This window comes from Anabrus simplex, chromosome 1 (genome assembly GCF_040414725.1).
Source record: "Anabrus simplex isolate iqAnaSimp1 chromosome 1, ASM4041472v1, whole genome shotgun sequence".
Taxonomy (NCBI): domain Eukaryota; kingdom Metazoa; phylum Arthropoda; class Insecta; order Orthoptera; family Tettigoniidae; genus Anabrus; species Anabrus simplex.
Window position 1 is genome coordinate 593,605,407 of NC_090265.1, and position 26,358 is coordinate 593,631,764.

General features: G+C 42.1%; 1 protein-coding gene across 1 annotated transcript in view; it reads right to left on the reverse strand.

Moving 5' to 3' along the window:
- LOC136857177 (repulsive guidance molecule B) overlaps window positions 1–26,358 on the reverse strand; it is a 206,273-nt gene that overhangs the window by 37,242 nt on the left and 142,673 nt on the right. Inside the window, exon 3 of the mRNA XM_067135618.2 lies at window positions 20,510–20,955. Within this exon, the coding sequence (XP_066991719.1) occupies window positions 20,510–20,955 (446 nt within the window). The remainder of the gene's footprint in view (window positions 1–20,509; window positions 20,956–26,358) is intronic.

Below are 26,358 nucleotides of genomic sequence, written 5' to 3' on the forward strand. Positions count from 1 at the left end.
CGCTTTCTGTAGGTCGCATGATTAATTTCCGAAATAAATGTTTTGCCCGTTGTATCATTTTTGGCTCATTTAACGCGTGTGCAAAATTTACTTAAGATCCGTGATTCCCCGGTTCGCGCCCTGTCCTTGTAAGATGAAATATCCTTCCTTCCTTTTTTTTTTTTTTTTTTTTTTTTTTTTTTGCAAGTTGCTTTACGTCGCACCGACACAGACAGGTCTTATGGCGACGATGAGACAGAAAGGAGCTAAGAGTGGGTAGAAACCGGCCGTGGCCTTAATTAGGTACAGCCCCAGCATTTCGCGAAAATGGGAAACCACGCAAAACCATCTTCAGGGCTGCCGACAGTGGGGTTCGAACCCAATATCTCCCGAATACTGGATACTGGCCGCAATTACGTGACTGCAGCTATCGAGCTCGGTCCTTCCTTATTATATGGGCTGTTTTACAGGTTAGGCAATATTGACGGTAGACTGCTAAAAATTGTTCATATAAGTTCGTGGACTGGGGACTAGAACGTAAGCAACCACGAAACACTGATTATACCTTAACAGCTCCACATCATCTCTCACCGTCCCCACTGGCCGTTATACACGTAGGCCAACGTTGGTATAGCTGTTGGAAATACTGCTGACAGGAGGATTCTGTAAGACTGCTCTTGGGACAGTGATGATCTCCACGGCGGAATGAAATCTACGCCCATGTAGCGTTGTTTTGAAGCGAGGGAAGAGAAGGAAATAGCAATGTGTTCGATCATGCTAGTATGGAGGGTGCTGCAAAACGGTGACCATGTCTTCGTCAGAGCAGTGTGCCAGTTCGTATGCCACAGTTCAGGACACTTAAGATGAACTGAATCGCGTAGACGGCACAATTTCCGATTAGTTCAAAAAGAATTCAAGCAATTATATTGCTATTTTTCCTGTCTCGTCACTGTTTCTTAATTTTATGTGTTTTTTTTGCCGGGCTGAGTGGCTCAGACGGTTAAGGCGCTGGCCTTCTAACCCCAACTTGGCAGGTTCGATCCTGGCTCAGTCCGGTGGTATTTGAAGGTGCTCAAATACGACAGCCTCGTGTCGGTAGATTTACTGGCACGTAAAAGAACTCCTGCGGGACTAAATTCCGGCACTTCGGCGTCTCCTAAGACCGTAAAAGCAGTTTGTGGGAAATAAAACAAATAAAATTAATTAATTTAATTTTATGTTTACATTGGGCGATTTGGATTTCATCTTATGGAACGTTTCGCTGGCGAATTTACGGCGCTTTTTAAAAAAATCGGACGCTTGCTCGTTGATGAAACTGCGACAATCGCGGATTCCGCCGCTCACATTCACATCACGATACTCTGCTTACACTGTATGTTCGCGACTGCCTCTGGCTGGAACGAGAGAAGAACTGTCACGACACCATCCCATGATGAAACCTAGCCACTGTAGTGTATCACAGCGACACTATGTGGCCAGTTTACGAACTTAATGACTGTGCTATGTATTTTAAAAAATAGAGTAAAAACGTCGATATCAATACTATTATTTCATTCCAACGGTTTTGGGACCACCGGTGGATTGGTTAATACTATCCTGAGCACAAGGAAGGCTACGACTCAGAGTATGACCGAGATGCCAGCCGCTATTCCATAGTGACTGATATCCCGACTCTCAGGACTACTTACTAGGCCACTCAGCCGTTGTCCATTGTTCACAAACATTTTTCGTTACATTCGAGATCCGTTTACAAAGATATTTTTAGATCAAGAAATTTCTGGCCGCAGTAAATTGTGCAACCGGGGAGGGTATAATTAGTTGGCGGTAAAGTACGGAAAGGGTAAGGTTCGAGGCGTTCCCTTGCACATTTTATTACGGGAACTGCTCTTTCTTAACTGTGAATGACAGAATAATTGAGGGCGGTATATCGATAGTTTATCACCGGATGCGAGCTATTTGTCTGTGTCCAGGTCAGTGACTTTGGAAAAGCGTACCGTGCTTGAATTAGTGGCAGACTGAGCGAGCAAGTAAGCCATGTGGCTCATGGACATTATTCTTCTACTGTAGCATCACATGTGCTGTAATCCCCCTCATACCTCCAGTATTCGCGGAATGCCTCGAGCTGTGCGCACCTCAGTCAGTGCACTGACCTGACAATGCCAGCGGGCGGGACAGGAACATCTGGAGTATTCGTGCGTGAATATGATATGGCAAGCACACAACAAAATCTTTGCAAGAGAATACGATGAATCTGCTCTTGGAACATGTTCGTTTCCTTAATAATAATAATAATAATAATAATAATAATAATAATAATAATAATAATAATAATAATAAAACAGTTTTTTTAAAAAAGCACCGTAAATCCACCAACGAGACGTTCCATAAGATGAAGTCGAAATCGCCCGATGTAAAAATAAAATTTAAAAAAAAAACGAGACAGATAAAAGAGCAAGACAATGCTTGAACTCTTTTTGTACTAATCGGAAATTGCGCCGACTACGCCATTCAGTTCATCTTAAGTGTTCTGAACTGTGGCGTACGAACTGGCTAACGCTCCTGCACACTGTTCTGTGCTTGATCAAGACTTGTTACACTGTATGGGGATATCCAGTGTGTGCAAAAATTTACATACCTGGGAGAAATACTCACCCCCCCCCCCCCCAATGGAGATGAAAAGGAGGGATTAAATGAGAGGGTGAGAAGGATGGAGTTGGCATTCAGCCTGTGTCCCTCTCAATTCAGGCCAAGTTAAAACATAACTCCACAGTGGTTAGAACAGAGTGCCTTTATGGAGCAGAAACCTTGACGAGGATGGCTGACCCAGTCCTTGAAAAAAGAGAAAGAAGTTTCTTACGAAAAATCTTAGGCCCAAGAAAGTCGACGAGTGACCCAAACCCTTTTCGGTAAAGATCGAATTTGGAGCTCTACAAGACAGTAGAAAGAATCAAGACTGTGATGAGGAAAAGGAGACTGACGTTTTATGTGCATATCAAAAGAATGAACCCTGAGAGATTGGCCAACAGGATACTTCTTCTGCAGGAAAAGTGAAAAAAAAAAAAACAAAAAAAAACGGGATGGCTTACACAGGTGCACAATGACTTGGCAGAAATAGGTATCAAGGAGGAGGATACAAAAGAAAGGACATCATTTAGCAAGAAGGTTGCGGAAATGAGGGATGCGTCTGAAGAGCAACGTGCGAAGCCACGGAACATCTCGGTGGAAGAACGAGCAAGAAGGTCTAAGACTCAAGAATCTTTGGCGAGAGTATAAAGAGAAGGGTATCAGTCTGCGTGATAGAAGGAAGATTGTGTAAACGTGGCCCACAGGTGGCTGTATCGATAAATATAATAATAATAATAATATTCAATGTATTAGTGCTACGTTAAACCATAAGAAAGAAAGAAAGAAAGGAAAAAAGGAATATGCTCAGGAGAATTCTGGGCCCAACAATGAAAAACTGGGAGAGGAGATTCAGACCTAACAAGCAACTGACCCAGAAGAAAAAAGTGGTTGAACTGATCATAGTCATATTAATACTTCATGAGCAAAGACAAGAACCACCTGACGAAACGAGATATTCAGTCAACGGAAAACAGGCTGTTGTTGTTTTTCGGCGACGTAAGGATAGGAAAGGGCGAGGATTGGGAAAGTAGCGGCCGTGGCCTTATTTAAGGTACAGCATTTGCCTGGTGTAAAAGTGGGAAACCACGGAATACCATATTCACAGCTGTTGACGATGGGATTCGAACCTACTATCTCCCGAGTGCAAGTTCACAGCTGCGCGATCCTAACCGCACGGCCAACTCGCTCGGAAAACAGCGTCAAAATAGTTTCGGTAAGTGAGAATTAACTTGACTAAGATTGAGTGAAAGAAGAAGAAGAAACAGCGGGAAGAGAGAGATTCAGACAACAAACCGAAGGTTTCTATCAGGAAAGGGAGTAAAGAAAATACCCTGCACAGGAAGAAAGGAGAATACAATTTGCTTTACGTCGCATCGACAAAGATGGGTCTTATGGCGACGATAGGATAGGGAAGGAAGCGACCGTGGCCTGGATTAAGGTTCAGCCCCAGGATTTGTCTGGTATGAAAATGGGAAAACCATGTTCAGGATTGCCGACAGTGGGGTTCGAACCCACTATCTCTTGAATGGAAACTAATGGCTACGTTATGCTTTACGCGCAGCCGCTTGCTCGGTGAACAAAGTAGGAGAAAAAATGAAAAAATATTTTGGTAGAAACTGACGGTAGATTGTGGTTCCTACATGGCCTAAACAAAATCTAATAATAATAATAATAATAATAATAATAATAATAATAATAATAAGAAGAAGAAGAAGAATAAGAAGAAGAAGAAGAAGAAGAAGAGGTCCATCTGTGGATCAGTGGTAGAGTCCCGGTCTCCGGTTTCTTAAGTCGCTGGTTCACACCCGGAAAAAGGTATTCGGATGTTTCGTACAGCGAAAGAGGAAATACATTCAACACTCCATGTTATGATGTCGGCATGCAAATGTGCGGCTCCCTGGTGAGTGCACTGGAGTTTGGTCCAAGGGGTCCCAGGTTCGATTCACGGCTAGGTCGGGGATTTTAACCTTCATTGGTTAACTCTTATGGTTCACGGGCTGGGTGTGTGTGTGTGTGTGTGCACCGTCTTCAGCATTAGAATTCATCAAACCGGGCGAGTTGGCCGTGCGCGTAGAGGTGCGCGGCTGTGAGCTTGCATCCGGGAGATAGTAGGTTCGAATCCCACTATCGGCAGCCCTGAAGATGGTTTTCCGTGGTTTCCCATTTTCACACCAGGCAAATGCTGGGGCTGTACCTTACTTAAGGCCACGGCCGCTTCCTTCCAACTCCTTGGCCTTTCCCATCCCATCGTCGCCATAAGACCTATCTGTGTCGGTGCGACGTAAAGCCCCTAGCAAAAAAAAAAAAAAAAATCATCAAAGGAAGGGCCCCATTCTCATAGACACGTAGGTCGCCTATCCTCTATAGAACGTCAACTCGAAAGACCAGCACCAGGCATCTCTGGAGACCACACGTCATTATTATTATTATTATTATTATTATTATTATTATTATTCAATTGGATTTACGTTGGCACTATAGCCCTTGAAGGGCCTTGGCCTACCAAACGACCGCTGCTCAGCCCGAAGGCCTGCAGATTACGAAGTGTCGTGTGGTCAGCACGACGAATCCTCTCGGCCGTTATTATTGGCTTTCTAGACCGAGGACGCTATCTCACCGTCAGCTAGCTTCTCAATTCTAATCACGTAGGCTGAGTGGACCTCGAACAGCCCTCAGGTCCAGGTAAAAATCCCTGACCTGGTCGGGAATCGAACCCGGGGCCCTCAGGTGAGAGGCAGGCATGCTACCCTTACTCCACGGGGCCGGCAATTGAGGTACAGCTCCAGCATTTGCCTGGCGTGAAAATAATATAATAATAATAATAATAATAATAATAATAATAATAATAATAATAATAATAATAATAATAATAATATGTTTTATTTATCCTGGCAAAGGGATGTACTCCCTTTCTAACACTTAATAATAACTACTGATGACAATAATATGATAATATGAACGATAATAACAGTAATAGTATTAACAAAAGTAACCACACTTAAAAAAATCATAACATCTATATAATATAAATCGTACGTAGACTACATTAAGAATTATGAATAATGAGTACTATAACTTCTTAAGAGAAAGCTTAGAAAATATATACATTTCTACAGTACACCGAAATATCGCCTTCAATCTTACACAAACATTCTGAGCACACTGTAATTTCCTTCCCCAGTCTACTCCTAGGTTGTTATAAACTATATTGCAATAATCAAAATGAGGTAATGCGAGTGATTCAACAAGAATTTTCTTTAGTTTAAAAGGGAAAGTGATTTTGAATTTACTGAGACAGTGTAGCGTTCCGTATATTTTTCTACACACAGATATACTAGTTTGGGCAGACCAGGACAGATGTTCGTCAAATATTATACAAAAATTTCTTACATTTTGGCTATACTGTATGGGAGTACCACTTATGGACAACTGTGGAAACGCTGTTCGATTGAGTTTGAAAAGTAATTTAGGGTAACCAATAATTATTGCCTGGGATTTTGATGGGTAACGTCGGAAAACCATCTTCAGGTCTGCCGACAATGAGGTTCGAGACCACTATCTCCCGAATGCAAGCTCACAGCTGCGCGCCCCTAACGCCACGGCCAACTCGTTCGGTCCATATTATTATTATTATTATTATTATTATTATTATTATTATTATTATTATTATTATTATTATTTACTATTAGTCAGCTAGTCAGTCAGTCCGTCCGTCCGAGACCACCACTACCAAAAAATAGATGAGAGCAGCGAACAAATTGGCGTCTAAATTTGGATACGTCGTAATCATCCAGAGCGATTCATTTGTTTGGCTCCCCACTAACCCAGGAAACGGCTGCCACGAACTTGGCTCGATTTCAGGAAGCAGTTCTTTGTAGTAAAAGTGGTGGTATCTGAATTCCATTTACGATTTGGCTGGCCGGGTCAGAGAGGTCTTGTCCACATAGCCCTCCGATGCGACGGCGACCTTTCCGTTCGCTCTTGGCTCGACTCCATAGAATCTAGACAGTTTTGTGCACCTGGCAGGCATTCCGCGCCTAACACTTTTTGGCCCTCTTTCCAGACGTACAAGCTTGTTCACGAAATGTGGGCCACCTTACACTAGCGACTTTAATCGTAAAATCTTGACTTGACGAAATTATAAGGGTTTTCGTTGGCTGCAACGTCTCTAGTCAGAAATGAATCACTTTTGAGAGAATGAATTGTACGGCTTGCGAACTGATGGTGATGGGAGAGTTGTTTCCTTACGAGTTTCACTAACAAAGAAATACACCTTGCGAAGAATAGGTGATTCCGTACGTAATGAAATAAACATAATTCGTTGGGCAATCATCATTTTGATGCTCAGAAACTTATAAACTGCACCTTTACTATTTTTATGTAGCGGCTCCGCAAGTGACAGTATGCACATGAACCTATCGAGTTGTCAGAATTTGAAAGGAAGCTAGTTGGTTGTTTTCGTAGTAATCTGTATGCTGTCCGCAATAGAGCCCAGGTGTCGGCACATTGTTCTCATCACACCTTAACCACCTGCAACACCTGGTTACTTGTTCATATGGACAGGTACACTATATAGTAGCCTCATTAGCGAAAAAATTTTGAACAGTATCCTGTTATGGTGTTTTCCAAATTTAGGACAATTCAGAAGGTGATAACACATATATTAAAATCAAGAGAGGAACTTCAGTACACCAGAGGTACCAAATGGTCCAGTGTTTGGCCTAGGGTTTTTGCACACTGGGCTTAGGAAAATGTTGGGATAGCATTTTTCGTCTCAAGAGTATTCCAGATGTAAACCTTTCGCAAAAATTTAATTGAAATTTGTTAGCAAAACTGTATGTAAATAAAATTTTGAGACCAGACATTTTGCATATAACAAAAATAACTCCAGCGGTGAGTCCACAAACTTCTTGCTTCGAAAACAAATTTCTCGTTGTTGAATTCATTTCGGATGAAGTAATGACGCCGGGCTGAGTGGCTCAGACGGTTGAGGCGCTGGCTTTCTGACCCCAACTTGGTAAGTTTGATTCTGGCTCAGTCCGGTGGTATTTGAAGGTGCTCAAATACGCCAGCCTCGTGTCGGTATATCTACTGGCACGTAAAAGAACTCCTGCGGGACTAAATTCCGGAACTCAGCGTCTCCAAAAACAGTACAAGTAGTTAATGGGACGTAAAGCGAGTAACATCATCATTAAATGGTCTAAAGCACCTATTGCCATTTCTTGATTAATGTAGTATTTTTTTATCTGTCTTTAGGCATAGATCTGAGCAAAAAGTAGCTTCCACAGAAGTCTGACTAGTTTATAGCAGTGACAGTAATGATACTGCTGATAAAGTATGGGTGGTGCTGAATAACGACATTCGAAGAACGATTAGTGTGCCCAGATGTTATGAATTGTGTCACTCGTGCTGCAACAGCACTTTCTGGCAGTGTGAGGAAAGCAATGGTAAACTACCTCACTCTCCATCCTGCCTGTTACACCTTCTTTTAGCATCACCATCGGTTTTTGCTGTTCTTCTATAATCGCATTACATTTAAGGTACTATAAAGATGATCCAATCAGACTGCGTGCTGATGACCTAGAGACTACCTAATTTCAACGCAGTTCGAACGTGGCCAGTGCATGCCGTACTTTTGAGCTGAGAAGGCGTGATCTTGTGGCACGGATTCCTCGTTAAGTGGATGTTCCCTGGCTATAATTATTTTAGGAACAATACAGTAAAACTTCAGGCTTGGTTGCTTACTTTTGCTGACGGCTCAAAGCCAGCAGTGGCTTATTATTATTATTATTATTATTATTATTATTATTATTATTATTATTATTATTATTATTCGCTGATCGATCAACTAGGGACCGCGATAAGTTCCATTATACATTCTGGCATTTACTCAGTTTTTGACTGATCCAGTAGGTTTTCATCAGCTCGCTGTGTCGAGCAGGACGTTCATCCGACCACTTTTGCACCAGTTGTCCACTTCACATCTCGTAAAGTCCAAAAAGTCACAATGCTTGTTGGTGACAATTTGTCGCATTTCAGTGCAGCGGTGAAGTACCTGAAAATCGTGAGATCGTGGACTTAGGGTTGGGAGTCTTCTTCCGTTCTCAAGTACAAGTGCAACCTGTAACACTCGCTACGCCCACACAAGGGTGTGGACTAGCCACCTGGCTTCTTCATCCCGTTCGTTCCTCCGTGGGTGTCGGACGGAAGCTGCGCCGTGCACACAAATCACCTCGCTCGCACACCTGCTGGAGCGAACATTACCAAGAACTCGCTGGAGTGTGGCCCAGCATAAAGAAACCTTCCAGTAACAAAGAGTCGATGTCTTCCATTTGGCAAGCTAAATCGTAAGAAATTCCCACATGGTGTCAGGAGACAGTCTGACACTTCCCACAGGAAATTCGTAGAAATAAACGGGAACCCAACTAAGTGTAGGTACGTCGAAGACGAGAACAGTTGTCTACAAATGTGATAGCTCCTCCCTTTGTGTCCCACCCCATTTACTCTTCCTCAAATAAAAGGAATGCTATTTGTGTTGACATCCTTCGATTCCTATATATTCTAAGAGCTTTCAGAGTGATCAAATGTTGTCCCGCATGAGTTCCTTCACGTGATGGAAGCCAAAGATATGTTCTCACATTTAACGCACTCTCCAAATGCCACCAACCTCGACTGGAATCGAACCCTCAATCAATCAATCAATCAATCAATCAATCAATCAATCAATCAATCAATCAATCAATCATCTGCATTCAGGGCTCTCGCTCAGGTGGTAGATTCTCTACCAGTTGTTTACAAAAACTTTTCTTAAATTATTTCAAAGGTCTTGGAAATGTATCAAATATTTCCCTTTATAAATTATTCCAATCCCCTAACTACTTTTCCTGTAAATTAATATTTGTCCTAATTTGTTCTCTAGAATTCCAGCTTTCATATAACAACATATCCTACCTTTAGGAAAATAAATAAGATTTAATAAGGTTAAGGTAGTTTGAGCGGAGTGACCAAGCTCTGCATTCGGAAGACGCGTGGACTCGAACCCCACTACTGGTAGTCCGGAGGATGGTTTTCTGTGGTGCCCATGCAAATGCCGGGGCAGTTCCAACTCACGGCCGATTTCTTCCATCTCCTTACTCAATTTAACTCACGATCATTCATTTCATCTTCATTAGCGCCTCAACTGACGCTGGAGTCGGGGAGGGCATTCTGCCGTAAGACCTTGCCATATAAAATTAATCTCACCTCATTCCCGAACCCCTATCAAGAAACGGGTCCAAAGATATACTAAGGGATATATAAATTAATAATACTAAGGTTGTTTTTCGTGGTTCCCCACTTTCACGCCAGTAACATAACTGGAATGTTCCCGTTGAAGGTCACAGCCGCCACCTTCTCATTTCTAGCTCTTTCCTACTCAATGCCGTCGAAAACCTGAGAGAGCTAGTGCGATGATGTACCACTAAAAGCCGAGTGTATTGGGTACATTTTCGAGGCGTGTAGCTTCTTAGCTTGCATTCGGGAGAAGGAAGGTTCCAACCCCAGCCCCGGAGATGGTTTACCATTTTCACGCTGAAAATGCTGTACCTTAATTAAGATCACGGTCATTCCCTTCCCAGTCATATCCCATGATCATCATAAGACCTCTGGATCAGAGCGACGTAAAACAAATAGCAAAGAACTGGCACCACTCAAAAACTCCGGCTCCACTGATACCTTCGAATCAAGCAACAATGGGTGTGGTCAACATTTGAGTGGGTAGAACACGTGCCGTTGGCAAGAAGAAGGGAGGCAAGGAAGTGGTAAATCACTCCAGCCAAGGATGCCTAATCAGTAGGCCCTGATTTAGATGACGGCGCTCATTGGATCACCAATGTACAGGTGCGGATAAGGCACAGCGATTAGATTTGAATATTAAGCTTGGTACAGAGTGGTTAACTCTACGCCCGGCCATTGTTACCTCCAGAAATTAATGTGAATCTCATTTCTGGCACGTGCTTGGATGACTTCTAAACCCATTTGTCTCTCATTAGTGGAAGTTTCGTTATGTTTCGACTATTTGACAGGGAATCGAACTTACATTCTTAAGGTTAAATCGAGCTCTCCTTAACCTCGTTAGCTAGGCAGCCCCAGAAGTACATAATACATAACGGAATAAGTCCATCAGACCAAAAAAAAGTTTATTGCCGTTCGTATTAAAATTCATCTCACTCGGAGGCTTTCAGAATGAAGTAGTTATATCTTGTTACTGTAATATTGTGTGGCATTAGAGCTTTCTATCTCCCTCGCGATACTACATACGGTGTACTGCAAGACACATAGGTTGTTCACATTAACAAACAATATAGCGGTCGATCACGAATTGCTGAACTCCGGATAGAAAGTCAGATCGCAACATACCTGTGGATAACAGAGACATGTGCTCTACTGTCTCTCCAACCCTTGTCTCATATCTCAATGGGGTCGGGTGTGAAATGAAACGAATTTCCGTGGCGAGGTTTTACGATCGGATAACCTTCCTGACGTCAACCTCATCAGAGGAGTTAATGAGATGAAATGAATGACGTGGTATATTATGATAGTAGGACGGAACAGGGTGAAACCCGGTAACGGCACATAGCTACTCGTATCGAATAGCACCAATGCTTAATTTCTCCATCCGACGGGCGAATCACCACTCACAGCGTCATATGCCCTCACTCCATATGAGCACTGCGAAGAGGTTTGGAAGTGAATCCAGGCTTTTAGCACAGAATCTAGCGATTAGAAATTATATACCACCACTCCTCCTACCCTGCCGGCCAACATTCTGAGGGTGAAAATATTTTCGACCAACGGAACTCAAACCGGCTAACCACATAGACTTGACGCCGTCATGATCATGGCCACCAGACGGGCAAAGAAATGGGCTCTACTAATTTTATAAATACATATGTTAACAGTTTTGGTACGACTCCTTGGCTGAATCGTCAGCGTTGAGGCCTTCGGTTCAGAGAGTCCCAGGTTCGATTCCGGACCCTGCTTCCGGAAATGATTGTGTTCGTCCCAACACTCTTCTCTTCATATTCAGACAACACACTACACCACCAACCACCACAGAAACACGCAATAGCGATTACATCCCTTCAGGTGTCAGGAAGGGCATCCATCCGTAAAATGGCCAAATTCACACGTGCTCCACAGATCGCACCCGTGATCCCACAAGGTGTGAAGGTGTGGGGAAATCGGTAGAAAAAGAAGATATGTTAAGAGTTTGGAAGGTCAGGCTACACAGAAACGGACGAAGAGAAACTCCATGTAGATAAGATGTTATATGATGGGCTCGCGGAAAGGACGGCCAGAAGAGTATGTGGCTCATATACAGGAGAGGTATTCGTGGCTAAGACAGTACAGAAGCTGGTGAGGTACGGACGGTGCGGAGTAAAGACATTCGGAACAGTACGTCTGGATGTTATGAAAGATGCTACTCATAGGACTGGTCGTGCTGCAACAGCACTTTCTTGCCCAGTGAAGAAAGCAATGGCAAACTATCTCACCCCTCATCCTGTCTGACAAGCCTCAGTTTGGCGCCGCCATGTTTGTGGTTTCCATATAACAGCATAATCGTAGGTGACTCTATTTGAGGATCCAGCCAGCCTTCGGGCTTATACACTGAGTGGAGATGGTTACTGTACATGACCGATCAACCCTAGGACGATCCTAAAATGAGACGGAATGCCTGTGTTAGAAAGAACCTGGACAGCAGCAGTGCGGACCTTGAAGCACTCACAAAAGCAACCTTCTGCAGTGAGATTTGATTTTGCAATCTTGAGCATGGGAAGCGAGTTACCTGGACAACATTCGGAAGGGCAAACCTGAGGAACCTTACGAAAAACAGCTGACCGTATTCAACAAAGCCACCTGAATCGAACACGTGGATAGGATACTACAATGACTAGCATTTTACGGGCCTTGTAAGATCCGATCTGATTTCAAAACGAGCAGCAGATGGCGTTTTAGTTGAATAAACATATTTTGCAAAAGACTTTCGACTGTGCATTTGTTAAGAAAATCTTCACGGGATCACTGCCACGTACAAATTAGCAGTGAACCCTGAATTATTCAAGTGAGTAGGCCTATATCATAGGGCATCATATTTACGCAACCTTTACTTGAGAAACCACTTAGATATGTTAATGCAAGCCATGTCTTTATAGGAATGGATAACAAGTTCTTTCTTTCTTTTTTAAAAGTAGTATCTACGGGGTTTAGTATTATCAGAGTCAATAGTGCGAGTGTATACAGCCATTCAATACTGAGAGGACGGATCCATATTCTATGAACGAATTTTAAGTGCGCGCGCTTCTAAAGCAAACAGGACGCGGTGTTTGCTGGAAGATCACACCACGGGAATAGCTGAGCACATTCTAACTAGTCGTGCAGACGTGACCCGAAAGTGATACGTCATGGAGCCGTGATTGGACACTGTTCCTATTAACGAAACTTCCGTTGTGTTTGCGTTTCGGCCTCGGATTTCACAGACGAGTCGTTAGGACTTCGTTCAAAAATGTTATCTGATATAAGCAACAAACCAAAGCAAACTTAATCTTATCTCTGTAAAGGGAACGATGGCTTGCGGAGCAGTGAAATGTATCCGTAATCTAAACAGTAATGAGTGTTTAGTTCAATAACTGGCAGTTTTCGTTCTAATAAATTAAACTGGAGCTCATTTCTGCAGCATGCTGAGAAAACCCCTGAACATTTTTTCCTTTCCGACATAGACAGGTTTTACGGCGATGGTGGGTTACGACAGGCTAGGACTGGAAAGGAAGCGACCGCGACCTTAAGTTACGGCCCCAGTATTTGCATGGTGTAAACATGGGAAACTACGGAAAGCCATATTCAGGGCTGCCGACAGTGGGGTTCGAACCCACTATCTCCCGAGTGCAAGATCACAGCTACGTAACCCAAAACCACATAAACCCCAGAACTATATGCATCTCAGGTGGTGGTCGCCTCGATAGTAAATATCTCGATTTTCTTATGAGGAACAGAACCCATGTCCTCTCGCATAAACCATTCACACCAAGCACGTCCTTACCATCTTGGACAGGCAGCCTTTTCGGTGGCGTACGCAAGTTCCCTTTCAAGAAGCAGTAAACAAAGGACATTTGGTGCGAGTTCTATGTAACGCGATGACTGTAAGGAACTGGACGCAGTCGAATTATGACCTGAGACGATGATTTTACCAGGTTTGCGTGTCATGGCTTTCATCATGCAACCTTGCGCCAACAAAAAGTCACGAACCTTGTGATGTGTGTGTGTATGTATGTATGTATGTGTGAAATATGTCGAGAGAGATGCGACATATCACATGCAGTTTTGTACCAAAAAAAAAAAATAATCGAAATCCTTGTGCGACTACGCTGAACAATAATGGCATAATGAGATCTTTATGTTAATTTTGCAAAACATTCTCCTTCTTGTATGCCCATTGGCTGCAATCAATAAATATATAATATACACGTGATTGATCAGGGTTCAATTTTCTGCTATGTCACAAGTTTAAGGCCGATATAAAGGTCTGGGAAGGGGTGTATTCAGCTTCAAGTAGCAAAACTGAGGTGAGCATTGGCTTTAAGATCTCACTCCCGGCCATCCCAGGCGTGTTTCTGCCGGGTTGTGAATCTCTGTGGAGTGCCCAAGTTGGCGGGTTCGATTCCGGTTTCTTCAAGGCACTTAAATTCACCAGTCCTGTGTTGGCAAATTTAAAGACACTTGAAAGAACTCCTGTGGGACAACATTCAGACATTTCGGAGTCTCTGAAAACCTTAAAAGTAGTTAATGATATCATCATCATCATCATCATCATCATCATAGTCTCTAAAACGTCAATCTTAGCCCTGCTAAATTACTTGCACACATAGAAAGACAAGACAGCCTAGCCATGAAGCCCATCAGACCAACATCAGAACTGTTGTGGTTCCTATGTACGAAGTTTCAACCTTCGTTTATTAACCTTCAAAATCACTGAGTCCATACGCCCATAATATAATAAACTAAGAATTATCTACACTCGTCAACTTATGACCACGAGATACCAATCCTTGCAACATACACGATGTAAAAAATAAATTTAATGAAGTACACCACAATCAAGGTGAAATGGGCAGCTGCTCACCCAATGTCCTAAGAGAAATTTATAATTTTATACGGCTTGAATAACAACTTAATAACCGGAAACCTTGCTCTTATTGAGGCTTGTAGCACCAGGGTCTGCGACTGCAGACCGCAAAGCCTGTACCGTGAGCACTGGGGTTACCAGAGATGGTCTAAGACAGTTCAACAGTGTCCATTCCTCGTTTTACACGGTTTCACTCAACCACATGGAAACAGTGTGTGGCGAGTTGAGAATAAATGTTACTGTGAGATTGGTGTTTGAGTTTTAGCTTCTGCGACAGGTGCAAAATATGCTCATACACACATCAGTATGTGTGTTCAATCTGCAAGCCTCGTCTCTGAATATTGTATAACGTCCGCGGATGGTGTTTGAAAGTGAAGTGCAGTCATTTCAGTAACTTAGACAAAGTACTTATCAAAACAGGAAAACTTCACACATTAAATAGGAAGATTCAAATTCTCAAATTTTCATTGAATATATCTTGCTCGCACCTTCTTGTTGGCGTTCACAGAATACATTGTTGAGGTATATCTAGCGCTCTAATTGAAGGAATGGCTTAGTACGATTTTTCTTCCTTGCAGCCAACAGTGGACGAACCAAGATGCTGGAGCTCTCCATTTATATTAAATGCAATGAACTTGGGTACCCTCAACAGCTAATCTCTATCCATATAACAACAGTGTCAACGTATCCATCAGCCTTTTAAATAGTGCTGAATTTTAAGATGTCAACAGATTTTGCGATGTCCAATACTCAGGCTTAGCGATGAGTTAAAAGTTTCTTCGTACGTTTATCTGTGTGAGTAGTATATTGTTAATGATAAAGCCAGTGATTTTCCATTATTATTCACGTATGAGACTTTTCACGCCAACTGGTAACACTGTAAATTCACGTCCAATGGTTAATTGTGTTTACTGCTTGATTTTCTAATTTAAATCATGTCTCGGTTGATTCAATTTCTAAGAAAGTAAGTTACGATGAAAATAATTTATCAGCCCATTTATTTACGACTGGAGACAGAAAACGTATACAACAAGACGACGTTACAATTTGTTTTCAGATGAATTTAATTTGAAGTCAGAGATACTGACATATCCAATTACGAAGTGTTAATCAACACAGTCTTAGGACGGCCATCATGTCTATCAAGCTAATTCAATTAAACTAAATTAACTTTCCAGTGTTTATATTACACGACGGTTTTCTATTGCTCTTCAGATTATGAGATTAGGATCGTAGCTAATATCTTATATCGTCGTGACAACTGCAGGCTATCGACTGTGAAAAATCAACATTTTCACTTCTGACAGATTAGAGTTTCCTCGGGGATGAGTGTCGAACTCTTGGTCAGTCTGGAGGTCCCTTACTGGCCATTGTAAAGTATCAATTATACTTGGCGCTAACAATAGTTAGGAATCAAATGTGACATTCGTTAACTTGGATTTGGGAGGTGCCCAAACTCCGTCTATCCTCAGAAAGCACAACCCAACCAAACCAAATGAAACGAGAACTGCAACAGTTGTTCGTGGAAATTTGTGCAGTTGTATGCAATTCTATGTACAGTACGCGAACCTTTCCTTGATACCAAGTTTTACGGGGGTGAGCAGTAAGGAGTGAGCTCTCCCGGTTCCTGTTATACTGTCAACTGAATGGAAATGAAATCTGAATTGAATCGATAATATGATCGATCGATATGAATTTTCTAAACCTTTATTATCTTAAGCCAACAACTGTGTCACACACACATTATATAACATTTCTCGATGCGAATCTTGTTCCTAGCATGAATTCTATAATTTGGCTTTGCTGTGTACACAACAACAGTACTACGGTAGTACGTGAAGTGTACGCCAGATGTCTCACGGCGATGCATAAGTGATTCATAGTTTGTGTGTCAAAGGTTGCCAATACGAATCTCGAAGATAACCGAGGTCTACCGATTCAGTAGTAGGGAGCTCAGGTATCACAAAAAGGTTCGCGTACTGTACGTATACTCAAGACAAAAAATAACCGTCGCAGAAGATGAATCTTTCAAAATCTTCTTGTTTGAAATAGGATGAACGTGGTAGGTGGTAGGATTCAAATTATCGACTCTTCAGCCACAGGCCATCCACAGTCTACAAATATCCTCGCGTTTCGAGAAGTTATACAAATTTAAAATTTCTGTGTCGGCCAATTTTTGTGTAGTTGAGTGTACGTACGTAATGTGTATTGAATTTTGTCGCTCTGTTAGTTTACAATTTTCAGAAGTGGAAACTTTTCTTCCATCTCGGCTTATTACACCAGTGTACATTGTATATTGATGTATATTGTAATCTGTAACCTTTATCATTTTGAATAAAAGCTGTATTACATAAAAACAGATATGTAAATGCGATCAATACTTTCGAAATAAGTACACACGTAATTCCGATAAATTTACTATAATAATTTGAAATTCTATGAAATAATGTTCTAAGCCACAGTATTGTAGTGCTAGAATAATGGTTGAATATGCCAATTTTACAGCTGAACCCTGGCATTTTCATCATTGGACAGTCTGCAGTTGTCACGATGATATGTTCGCTCAGTACATTTTGACAATTATTCATACTCCTAATATAGTATGCAAAATCTGAAGTTGTCAAAAAAAGAAAATATCGAACTTCTCCAGGATGACTTAACTTGAATATAACACCGAAATTACAGAAGTTTCTCAGGAATCTGTAATAAGACAGTTCTTGCTTTAACTGTGTATTAACGGGGAGTCACTTATTATAATTTACACAATAATAATAATAATAATAATAATAATAATAATAATAATAATAATAATAATAATAATAATAATATCAGGGAACTCGTACGAGTAAATTAAATTTCCGGAGACTAGACCAATGGGAAAGGTTGACAAGCCTACAAGGCGGCTTATAACTTATGCTTAAGTCCCATGTCCTAAACTGAAGAGATGGCAAACCTTTATCGACTAGCGTGTCAGTTAAGTACTAATTTATTACTTTTTACTGTGTAGTGTGCCACTTGTCATTTTCCTTTAAAATCATCATGAAATCCCTCATTTGAAATCATTTAGTTATTAAATTGTATTAGGCTACAAATAAATTCATTCAAGTAAATGTTTCATGATTTTATTTTTGCAAATATCATTGAAAATTACATTTTAAAAAGGTAAATTTTACGAATAAGATATATTCTTGCTTTAACCTGATAAAATTTGTAAAAAAATATGGCCTATTTCTTTATTAAATCGTAATGTTAAAATGCCATGTTGCGATTTTCGACATGTTTATTACATGTTAAAAACCCTAAAATATGTTCGTATGTTGTGCGGCGTGCCACGTAAGTCGTATTCGCGTGTCACCGAATGGCACGCGTGTCATAGGTTCGTCATCCCTATCCTAGAGTACAGTATATCTTTTAGGTCTTTACAAATTGCTTTTACGTAGCACCGACACAGATAGGTTTTAGGTCTTCGGCGACGAAGAGATAGGAGAAAAGTCTAGGAGTGGAAGGAAGAACCATGTTCTTAAGATACAGCCCCAGCATTTGCCTGGTGTGAAAATGGGAAACCACCGAAAACTATCTACAGGGCAGCCGACAGTAGGGTTCGGACCAACAATCTTCTGAATGCACGCTGATAACTACGTATATGTGATCCAAACTGCGCAGCCACTTACTCGGAACTCTTTTAGGTATGTTGAGGAATGCACAAGAAAGGGATCATGAGAGATTCGAAAGAACTAGATACAAAACCAACGCGTTTTAAAGTAGAGGAATAAAGAGATGGTGCACCCACCTAAAACGGAGGGGTGATACGAAAAATTCAGAAAGCGATGGACACCAGAACTGGCATCTTCGCCTCCTCCTGGAAAATAATAATAATAATAATAATAAGAAGAAGAAGAAGAAGAAGAAGAAGAAGAAGAAACGAACCTAACACATTTTCGGAAATTCCGACACGACAGTAGGCAACCGATGGTGATCGGAGGTTTAATACTGGAATAAATTGCGGCGCAATCAAAATCGTTGACCTTGACGCATCTAAGAGGTAGTTGATGGTAATTAGCACTGAGGGAAGCTGATGTAAAAGACACATTACTTTCTGTGTAAACAGAAGCGTAGGAATCCCCGCCATATATCGCTGTCTTGCAATGATGGATGGAAATGAGCAGTGCGTATTGAATGTTTCAACATTTCTAACAGCGGCGAATCTAATGGAATCCGTCACACGTTCTTAACACATCAATTAGCATAGAGTTATACATCAAATGAGCCTTGTGCTTGCATAAGCAATTCGTCTCAAGATGCAAAATCACGTCTCAATTTGTCTCTCGACAACGCGTGCAAATTTCAACCTGCGTTTGTCTTAACATAATTTCGCAAGAGGTGATCAAAAGGCTGGGTTCTGTAGTACAAATTTTTTGCAGTGAATTAGGAACTAATACGATTTTTACTGTTTACTAACTTCAAACAAGGCTCCTTAAGTGATACCAGAAGAGTATAAAACCGGTATTATTCATTTGAAAAATCTAATAGACATTTCCTTCGATCTCTATGTATTTTTTAAAAATTCTTCCAACATCAAACGCAAACCTCCATGGACATGGAGACAAAAGATAACAGAGCAAGTGGCCGCACGTTTTGCGACATGCAGCTATCAGCTTGCATTCGGGAGATAGTGGATTCGAACCGCACTGTCGACAGAGCTGCAGATGGTTTTCCGTGGTTTCCCATTTACACACTAGTCAAATACTGGGGCTGTACCTTAATTAAGGCAACGGTCGCTTCCTTCCCACTCCTAGCCCTTTCCTGTCCCATCGTAACCATAAGACCTATCTGTGTCGGCACGACGTAAAGCAAACTGAAAAAAGAAACCAGACAAGAGATGATTCCGTTGCAGAAGTTTTCAAAGAAACGTGGAATGGCCCTTTTGGCACCAATCATGAAATAGCGTATTTTAATAGTTTTCAATAAATAAATAAATAAATAAATAAATAAATAAATAAATAAATAAATAAATAAATAAATAAATAAATAAATAAATAGAACATGGCGTTGATGACACATCCATACATAACGAGAAACATTTCCGACGACTACACACACAGCTTCATTGAAGTATTTTATGTCTCTCAGCGTTGGGTCTAAACAACTATGAATTAAATGTCTCCACAATCCTCTATAAGAAACTAGCCCTGTGCCTCATTTAGTTCCATATCTCTAAGAACTAAGTATAACCATCATCGTCTTGGTGTCCGCCTCAATGGCTACATGGTTAGCATGATGGTCTATGGTCCAAGTAGCCCTGGGTTCGATTCCAGGCCGGGTAGGGTAATTAAACCTTTACTGGTTTATTCCTCTGGCTCGGGGGCTGGGTGTTTGTGCCATCTTCAACATTTAGAGTTCATCTCCGGTAGGGTCCCATCCTCACAGACGTCCAGGTCGCCTATAGAGTCTCTGTAGTCCAACACTTCGTCATTCCGAAGCAACAAGCTCGGGGTCACGTGGCATTTGCAACGTCAGAGAAAATAATCGATGTCTATACCATTACCATATGATCCTGAGCAAAGCGCACAGAGCAGCAAGTATTTTCCAGTGGAGTCGATCAGGCACAATAGTTTTAGTATCATTTCAAGAAGCGTTAACCGTTCTGAGATTTTTGAATGTTTGATACCAAGTTCTTCGGGGGTGAAAACAAAGAGTTTAGTAAATATTTCACTTGAAATGTTTTAAAAATAGTGAAGTACTCACCTTGGTGGTGGCGGTGGCTTGGGACATGGGCAACACGGGTTCGTTGGTGACCTGCACCGCCAGGTAGGGGTTGTCTATGAGAGGCCAGGCGCCCCTCACTCGGCACGTCTGGTACTCGCCGTAGAAAGTCTTAAGGTGTGGGTCTCCGAAGAGACCACAGTGGCGGAACACACGCCGTCCTTTGTATGTACAAATCTGTGGGGGTGGAGGGGGTGGCGGCGGGGGACGTGCGCTCGTTGTCACCATAGAGCAGTTGTACTCGTTCATCTGGCGCGCTAGGATAGTTGTCGTAGTATGGAACTTGAGGTCTCCTCTGCACGAGCGCGCTGTTGCTCGAAGACAAGCGCTGTATCGGCTCAGCAACTCGCATTGAACAGCGTCTGGATACTCCATCTCCTCTTGGTACTTGTGCGAGCACTGGTCCAACTTACAACCCGCGCACCCAACTGAAACATTAACAAAGATGCCTTCTGTTAGTTCGAAGAAGATCTCCCTACCAACATAGACAAGAGGAACCATTCTCAAATGAAAACAACACAAGTACAAAAAGCTATTACTTTTATGTGACTGGAGATATGATCATAGGCCTCCATCTAGAAATTCGAGCTACTGGAACATAAAGTTTCATTTAAAAATATAAAATCCTACATGCAACTCATGTGGCAGGATTCGAACCGCGGCTGCTTTTGCTGAGAAGCCAATGGTGATGTCACTAAGCTATCACGTCCGCATTATTACACAGTTTTGCTCACATCCTTGATTAGTCTGATGACCATGTCATTGTCTATTGTTACTCACTTCGAGGAAATGCATGGGGCAAATATGGCGACATCAATTTCCTCATGGGACATAATAGCACGCCACCTGGTGGTGAACAAGAGTACCATTTCATGAACAGAGCAACGAACCTTTCGGTATTATTAGAACAGTCATAGTCGAAGTCGGTCGAGGTAAGATTCCCTAAAATTTGTCTCTTTCGCACGGTAGAAAGTTGAACGATTCATTATTCTGGCCCATATAAGCATTAATCTTAACAATACGCAACTATTGTTTAGAATATTTAATTACAAAAGACAACAGCGCGGGACGAGGTTACAAAGACGCTATTTCTTCCGCACAAAGAGTCCGTTCATCGTTTTTGTTGTTGACAGGAAGTGTACACACAAATGTTTAGTGGTGGTCTGGATCTATTATTAAATACAAATCGACATGGACATAGGCGGGCCAATCAGCGAACAGATGGAAGCAGTGGTGACACGCAACGCGACAATGCGTGCCGACATCACTTTGAGCGTGTAGTGAAAACAGTAATTACCAAGGTCCTTCAAGAAATGAACGGTGTTATTCCCATCTGCGTGCAGGGGAAGACGCCAAGAAAGAAAAAATCAACGTACGGTTCAACTAAAACACTAAAATCTCTATAAATCGAAAACCTCTGTAATTCAAACTTTCAGACCATTCTCTTCCGCTCCGGGATAAAAGCCTCGATAATTCAAAGAATACAACAGATTAAGGTTTTTTCTGTGTTGTTCTGGAGAGTGTCAAACAGAAATTTAACTTTTATTTTACACTTCGAATTCTGGCAATATGAACTCTGTAATTCTATGTGAAGGCAACTAAACTTCCACAAATCATTTTTTCTTGATCCAGGCCTCTGTAAATCAAATTGATAATTCATACGTACGCACGACGTGCGTCTGATATTTCAAGTGACTAATTCATCCTCTCTCCATGGGACAATGCATTCTCGACAACAAGAACAGTTCAGTTCATATACATAATCAAGCGACGTAATTACTCAGAAGTTGTTGAACGAACTGATAAAGCAAAGCCACCGGTTGGACATTGCATTGTGATTCCCCACGTTTAGTGTATAGCTGTGTATAAAGTAATTACCACAATTTCCTGTAAACAGCTACATAGATACAACACAATAATAGACGAAAGTGAAATAGAGTTTGGGAATTCAGCATCGTGTTGCCTACATCATCCCGAATGTGTTTCATACTTTCAATAATTGAAACTATGACCTGTTTCAGACCTAGAAGCGCACAACAATATAGTTTAAGAAAGATAGGTAAATGTCTCCGCTACACGGAAAAGCATAGATCCACGGATATGTTTTGGGATTGGAAGACGAGAGAGCCAGTACAGATTCTTCCCCCACCCCCTGTGGTTGGGGGACGCAGATGAAGAATACACCCACGGTATCCCCTGCCTGTCGTAAGAGGCGACTAAAAGGGGCCCCAGGGGCTCGCAACTTGGGAGCGTTGGTTGGCAACCACGGGGTCTTTAGCTGAGTCCTGACATTGCTTTAACTTACATGTGCCAGGCTCCTAACTTTCATCTATTCTGTCCGACCTCTCTTGGTCAACTCTTGTTCTTTTCTGACCCCGATGGTATTAGAGCATTCGAGGCCTAGGGTGTCTTTCATTTTTACGCCCTTCGTGGCCCTTACTTTTCTTTGTCCGTTACTTCATTTTTCGAAGTGACGGATCCCTTCCTTTTCTCTCTGTCTACCCGTTGTGGGAGGGGTACGCAGACGAAGAATACACCTACAGTATCCCCTGCCTGTCTTAAGAGGCGACTAAAAGGGGTGACCAAGTGATTATTATATTAGAACCGTGTAACTACTTGTGATTAGTACCATCACGCGGGGAACACCACACGTCGCCTTTACTTGCGAGTAGTACCACTATGTTAGGTACACAACAGGTCTGTGATTAGTAGCAGCAGAGTGGCTTCACTGTGGGTTTACAGTACCTGTAATTAGTACCACGATGTGAGGAATACCACGCGAATACCGGCGCCCGTGATTAGTACACCTATGTGAGGAAAACCATGGGTTTGCGTTGCCCATGAGTGGCGCCATTATGTGAGACACACCATAGGTCTGCGTTACCTGTGCGACGTACGATACTTATGAGTAGTACCATAATGTGTGGAATACCGTGAGTCTACGTTACTTTTGATTATTACCGCAACATGACAAATACCATAGTTCTACTTTACTAGCGATAAGTAGCATTATGAGGGTCCGCTGACCTGGAATTTGGACCACTTTAGACATCAAGCATCATCGTATCAAGAATGTGCTTTAGAAGCAGTCCCATGGTCAGTAATACTATTGTTTATAATGGTTTCTGGGAACCACGAACCTACTACGCCGACGTAGCAGGAGGAGAGGTGATACTCCCACGTGGCGCGTCCCAGGTGGCGGATAAGGGGGTCCTAACAATACACCCACGCTATCCCCGCCTGTCGTAGGAGGCGAATAAAAGGGGCGACCAAGGGATTATTTTATTAGAACCAAGAAACTACTTGTGATATTTACCACCACGCGGGGAACACCATGGGTCGCTTTTACTTGCGCGTAGTACCACTATGTTAGGTACCAAAACTGTTTGTGATTAGTAGAAATAGAGTACAGTATCTGTCATTCTTAACCCTCTATGCGCAACACCATAGGATTAGCGACACCATGGTTTTGCCTTGCCTATGCTTAGTACCCACTATGTGAGAAACACCACGGGATAGTGCGGGTCGCTGTGGTTAGTCCACTTATGTGAGGAACGCCATAGGTTTGCGTTGCCAGTATAGGTTTGCGTTGCCTGTAAATAGCGCCGCAGTGTGCGAAACACCATAGGTCTGTGTTACATGTGCGAATTTCATTACGTGTGAGTAGTACCATAATGTGTGGATTACCGCGAGTCTATGCTACTTTTGATTAGTACCGCAACATGACAAATAGCATGATTCTCTTTTCCTAGCGATAAGTATCATTTTGAGGGGCCGATGACCTGGATTTTGGACCCGTTTCGACTACAAGCATCATCGATTCAGTATTATACTTTAGACGCAATCCCTTGGTCGGTAATACTATTATTTAACGCTCGTTTCTGGGAATGTGGGGGCATTGCGGGTCGGATCCACTGATTGTCTTAAATTCATATTTATCCATGCATTCTTCACCATCACGTTTTGAATTCTGCTCAGTGGATGATTTTGGACTTTTAAACTGTCATTACAATTCGTCTCATTTCGTTCCATTAGGGGCCGATGACCTGGATGTTAGGGCCCTTTAAATAACAAGCATCATCACCATCGATTCTTCACCCACAGGGTAGATAAAAACGAGTTCCGATAAATCGAATGCAACATGTAGGTAGCATCATGATCTACGTTTAACAATTGGCAGCTGATCCATCACCCATCCTCATCATGCCATGTCACAAGATAGCCCCACCTATCAAGATCTACGTCCAACAAAATGGTAGCTGATTTAGCATACAATTGTATGGCCATAAATATTAGCAAGATACATATTATGAGAAAAATTCTGCTGCCTTCAGTGACGTTACCGTGTTTACACACTGTGACCTACACGAAACACCAGTCAAAGACTGTGGAAACTCGTTTAAAACACGGTGTCATTTGTACCTTGTGTATATAGAAAGCAGAGTCCTGGCACACAGTAATAACGTAAAGAAAATGATGACGAAGACTAAGTATAGATAAACGACGAACACTTGTTGTTGGTTACCACGGTGTCTGTTTTTTGTCTACGCTAATTCCAGATAGAGCCCCAGCCCCAAAACATATCCATATTACTATCGGTGTAAATTACAGTTCCGTAACTACGCTTAAAAATGACCCTCCCCAACGACGAAATTCTACGTACGTCACTGGACAGAGCAACTAAAATGTTACCTAGTCGAGACGATCACGTTTTACAAATATGTTACCTCCACAAGAGCACTGCAGATTAGAAAATGTTTCAACATGACCGAAATACGAGGCTCTGTTGAACATTGCGTCCCGAGACTGAAAAACGAATGAGCAGCGAGCGCGCGGGCGAGATGTCAAGATGGATAAACAACGCTCCAATCTCCTGCGCGTTAGGCAGCCCGCTGTGACCACACCCGTGCTGTGTGTCAGCAAGTTGGCCCCTCGCCCAGTCCTTCTCTTCCTTCCACTCTTCGATCCTTCACGGAGGTAATTTAATTTACTCCGAGACGAAAGCACGCTCCGCTGAACATGGGGACCAGCCTATATTTTATATTTAATTTTCTCAGAATATACATATATATATATGTATGCGATGAACACATTCAATAGGTAATAAGTCATGGAGTTCAAACAAAACGAGAGACCTAACTCAAAGCCTCACACGTACAAATTTAATCTGTATGCCTTCGATTCAGTTTGAATGGAAGGAATATTCAATGGAATATTCAAAATGTGACTCTTGAAAATACATTTAATATGGTAGGGGAGCTCAAACAGTTAACGGAAACTGCGCGTATTAAAAAACATCGGGGAAGTTAGTCTTTTTGGAGCCATCTTTGACTCGCGTCTGCATCCCAGAGAGCGTGAGACACACTGAGCGAGAAAGGAAGTCGAAAGAAGAGGGACATGGTGTTGGTTGCCAACGAAATGCATACCCCCTCAAATGAGAAAATGTAAAAGTTAGTCTCTTTCGACTATAGTACGTAGTGTGCACCGTTTCCGGCACTTTGGATGAATGATAAACGCACTAGCCTTCGGTTCAGATTGACTCAGGGTCGATTCCCGGGCGGGGATTTGAACTATCTACGGTTAATCCCTCTGGTCGGGAACTGGGTGTGTTTGTTCCGCTATATATAGCCTATACGTCTCTTCATCTACATACATCACAACACACTATCAAGCATGGCGCTTTTTTTTTTCTCGCAAAGGCGCCATCACGTGAAATGATCATAAAGATTCGTACTTTGGTATTTTCATGTTTCGTGATCTGTAATTCACTTTTTAAATGTGTTTGGAAAAGGCGATGATATCCTAAATACCTGGCGAGTTGGCCGTGTGGT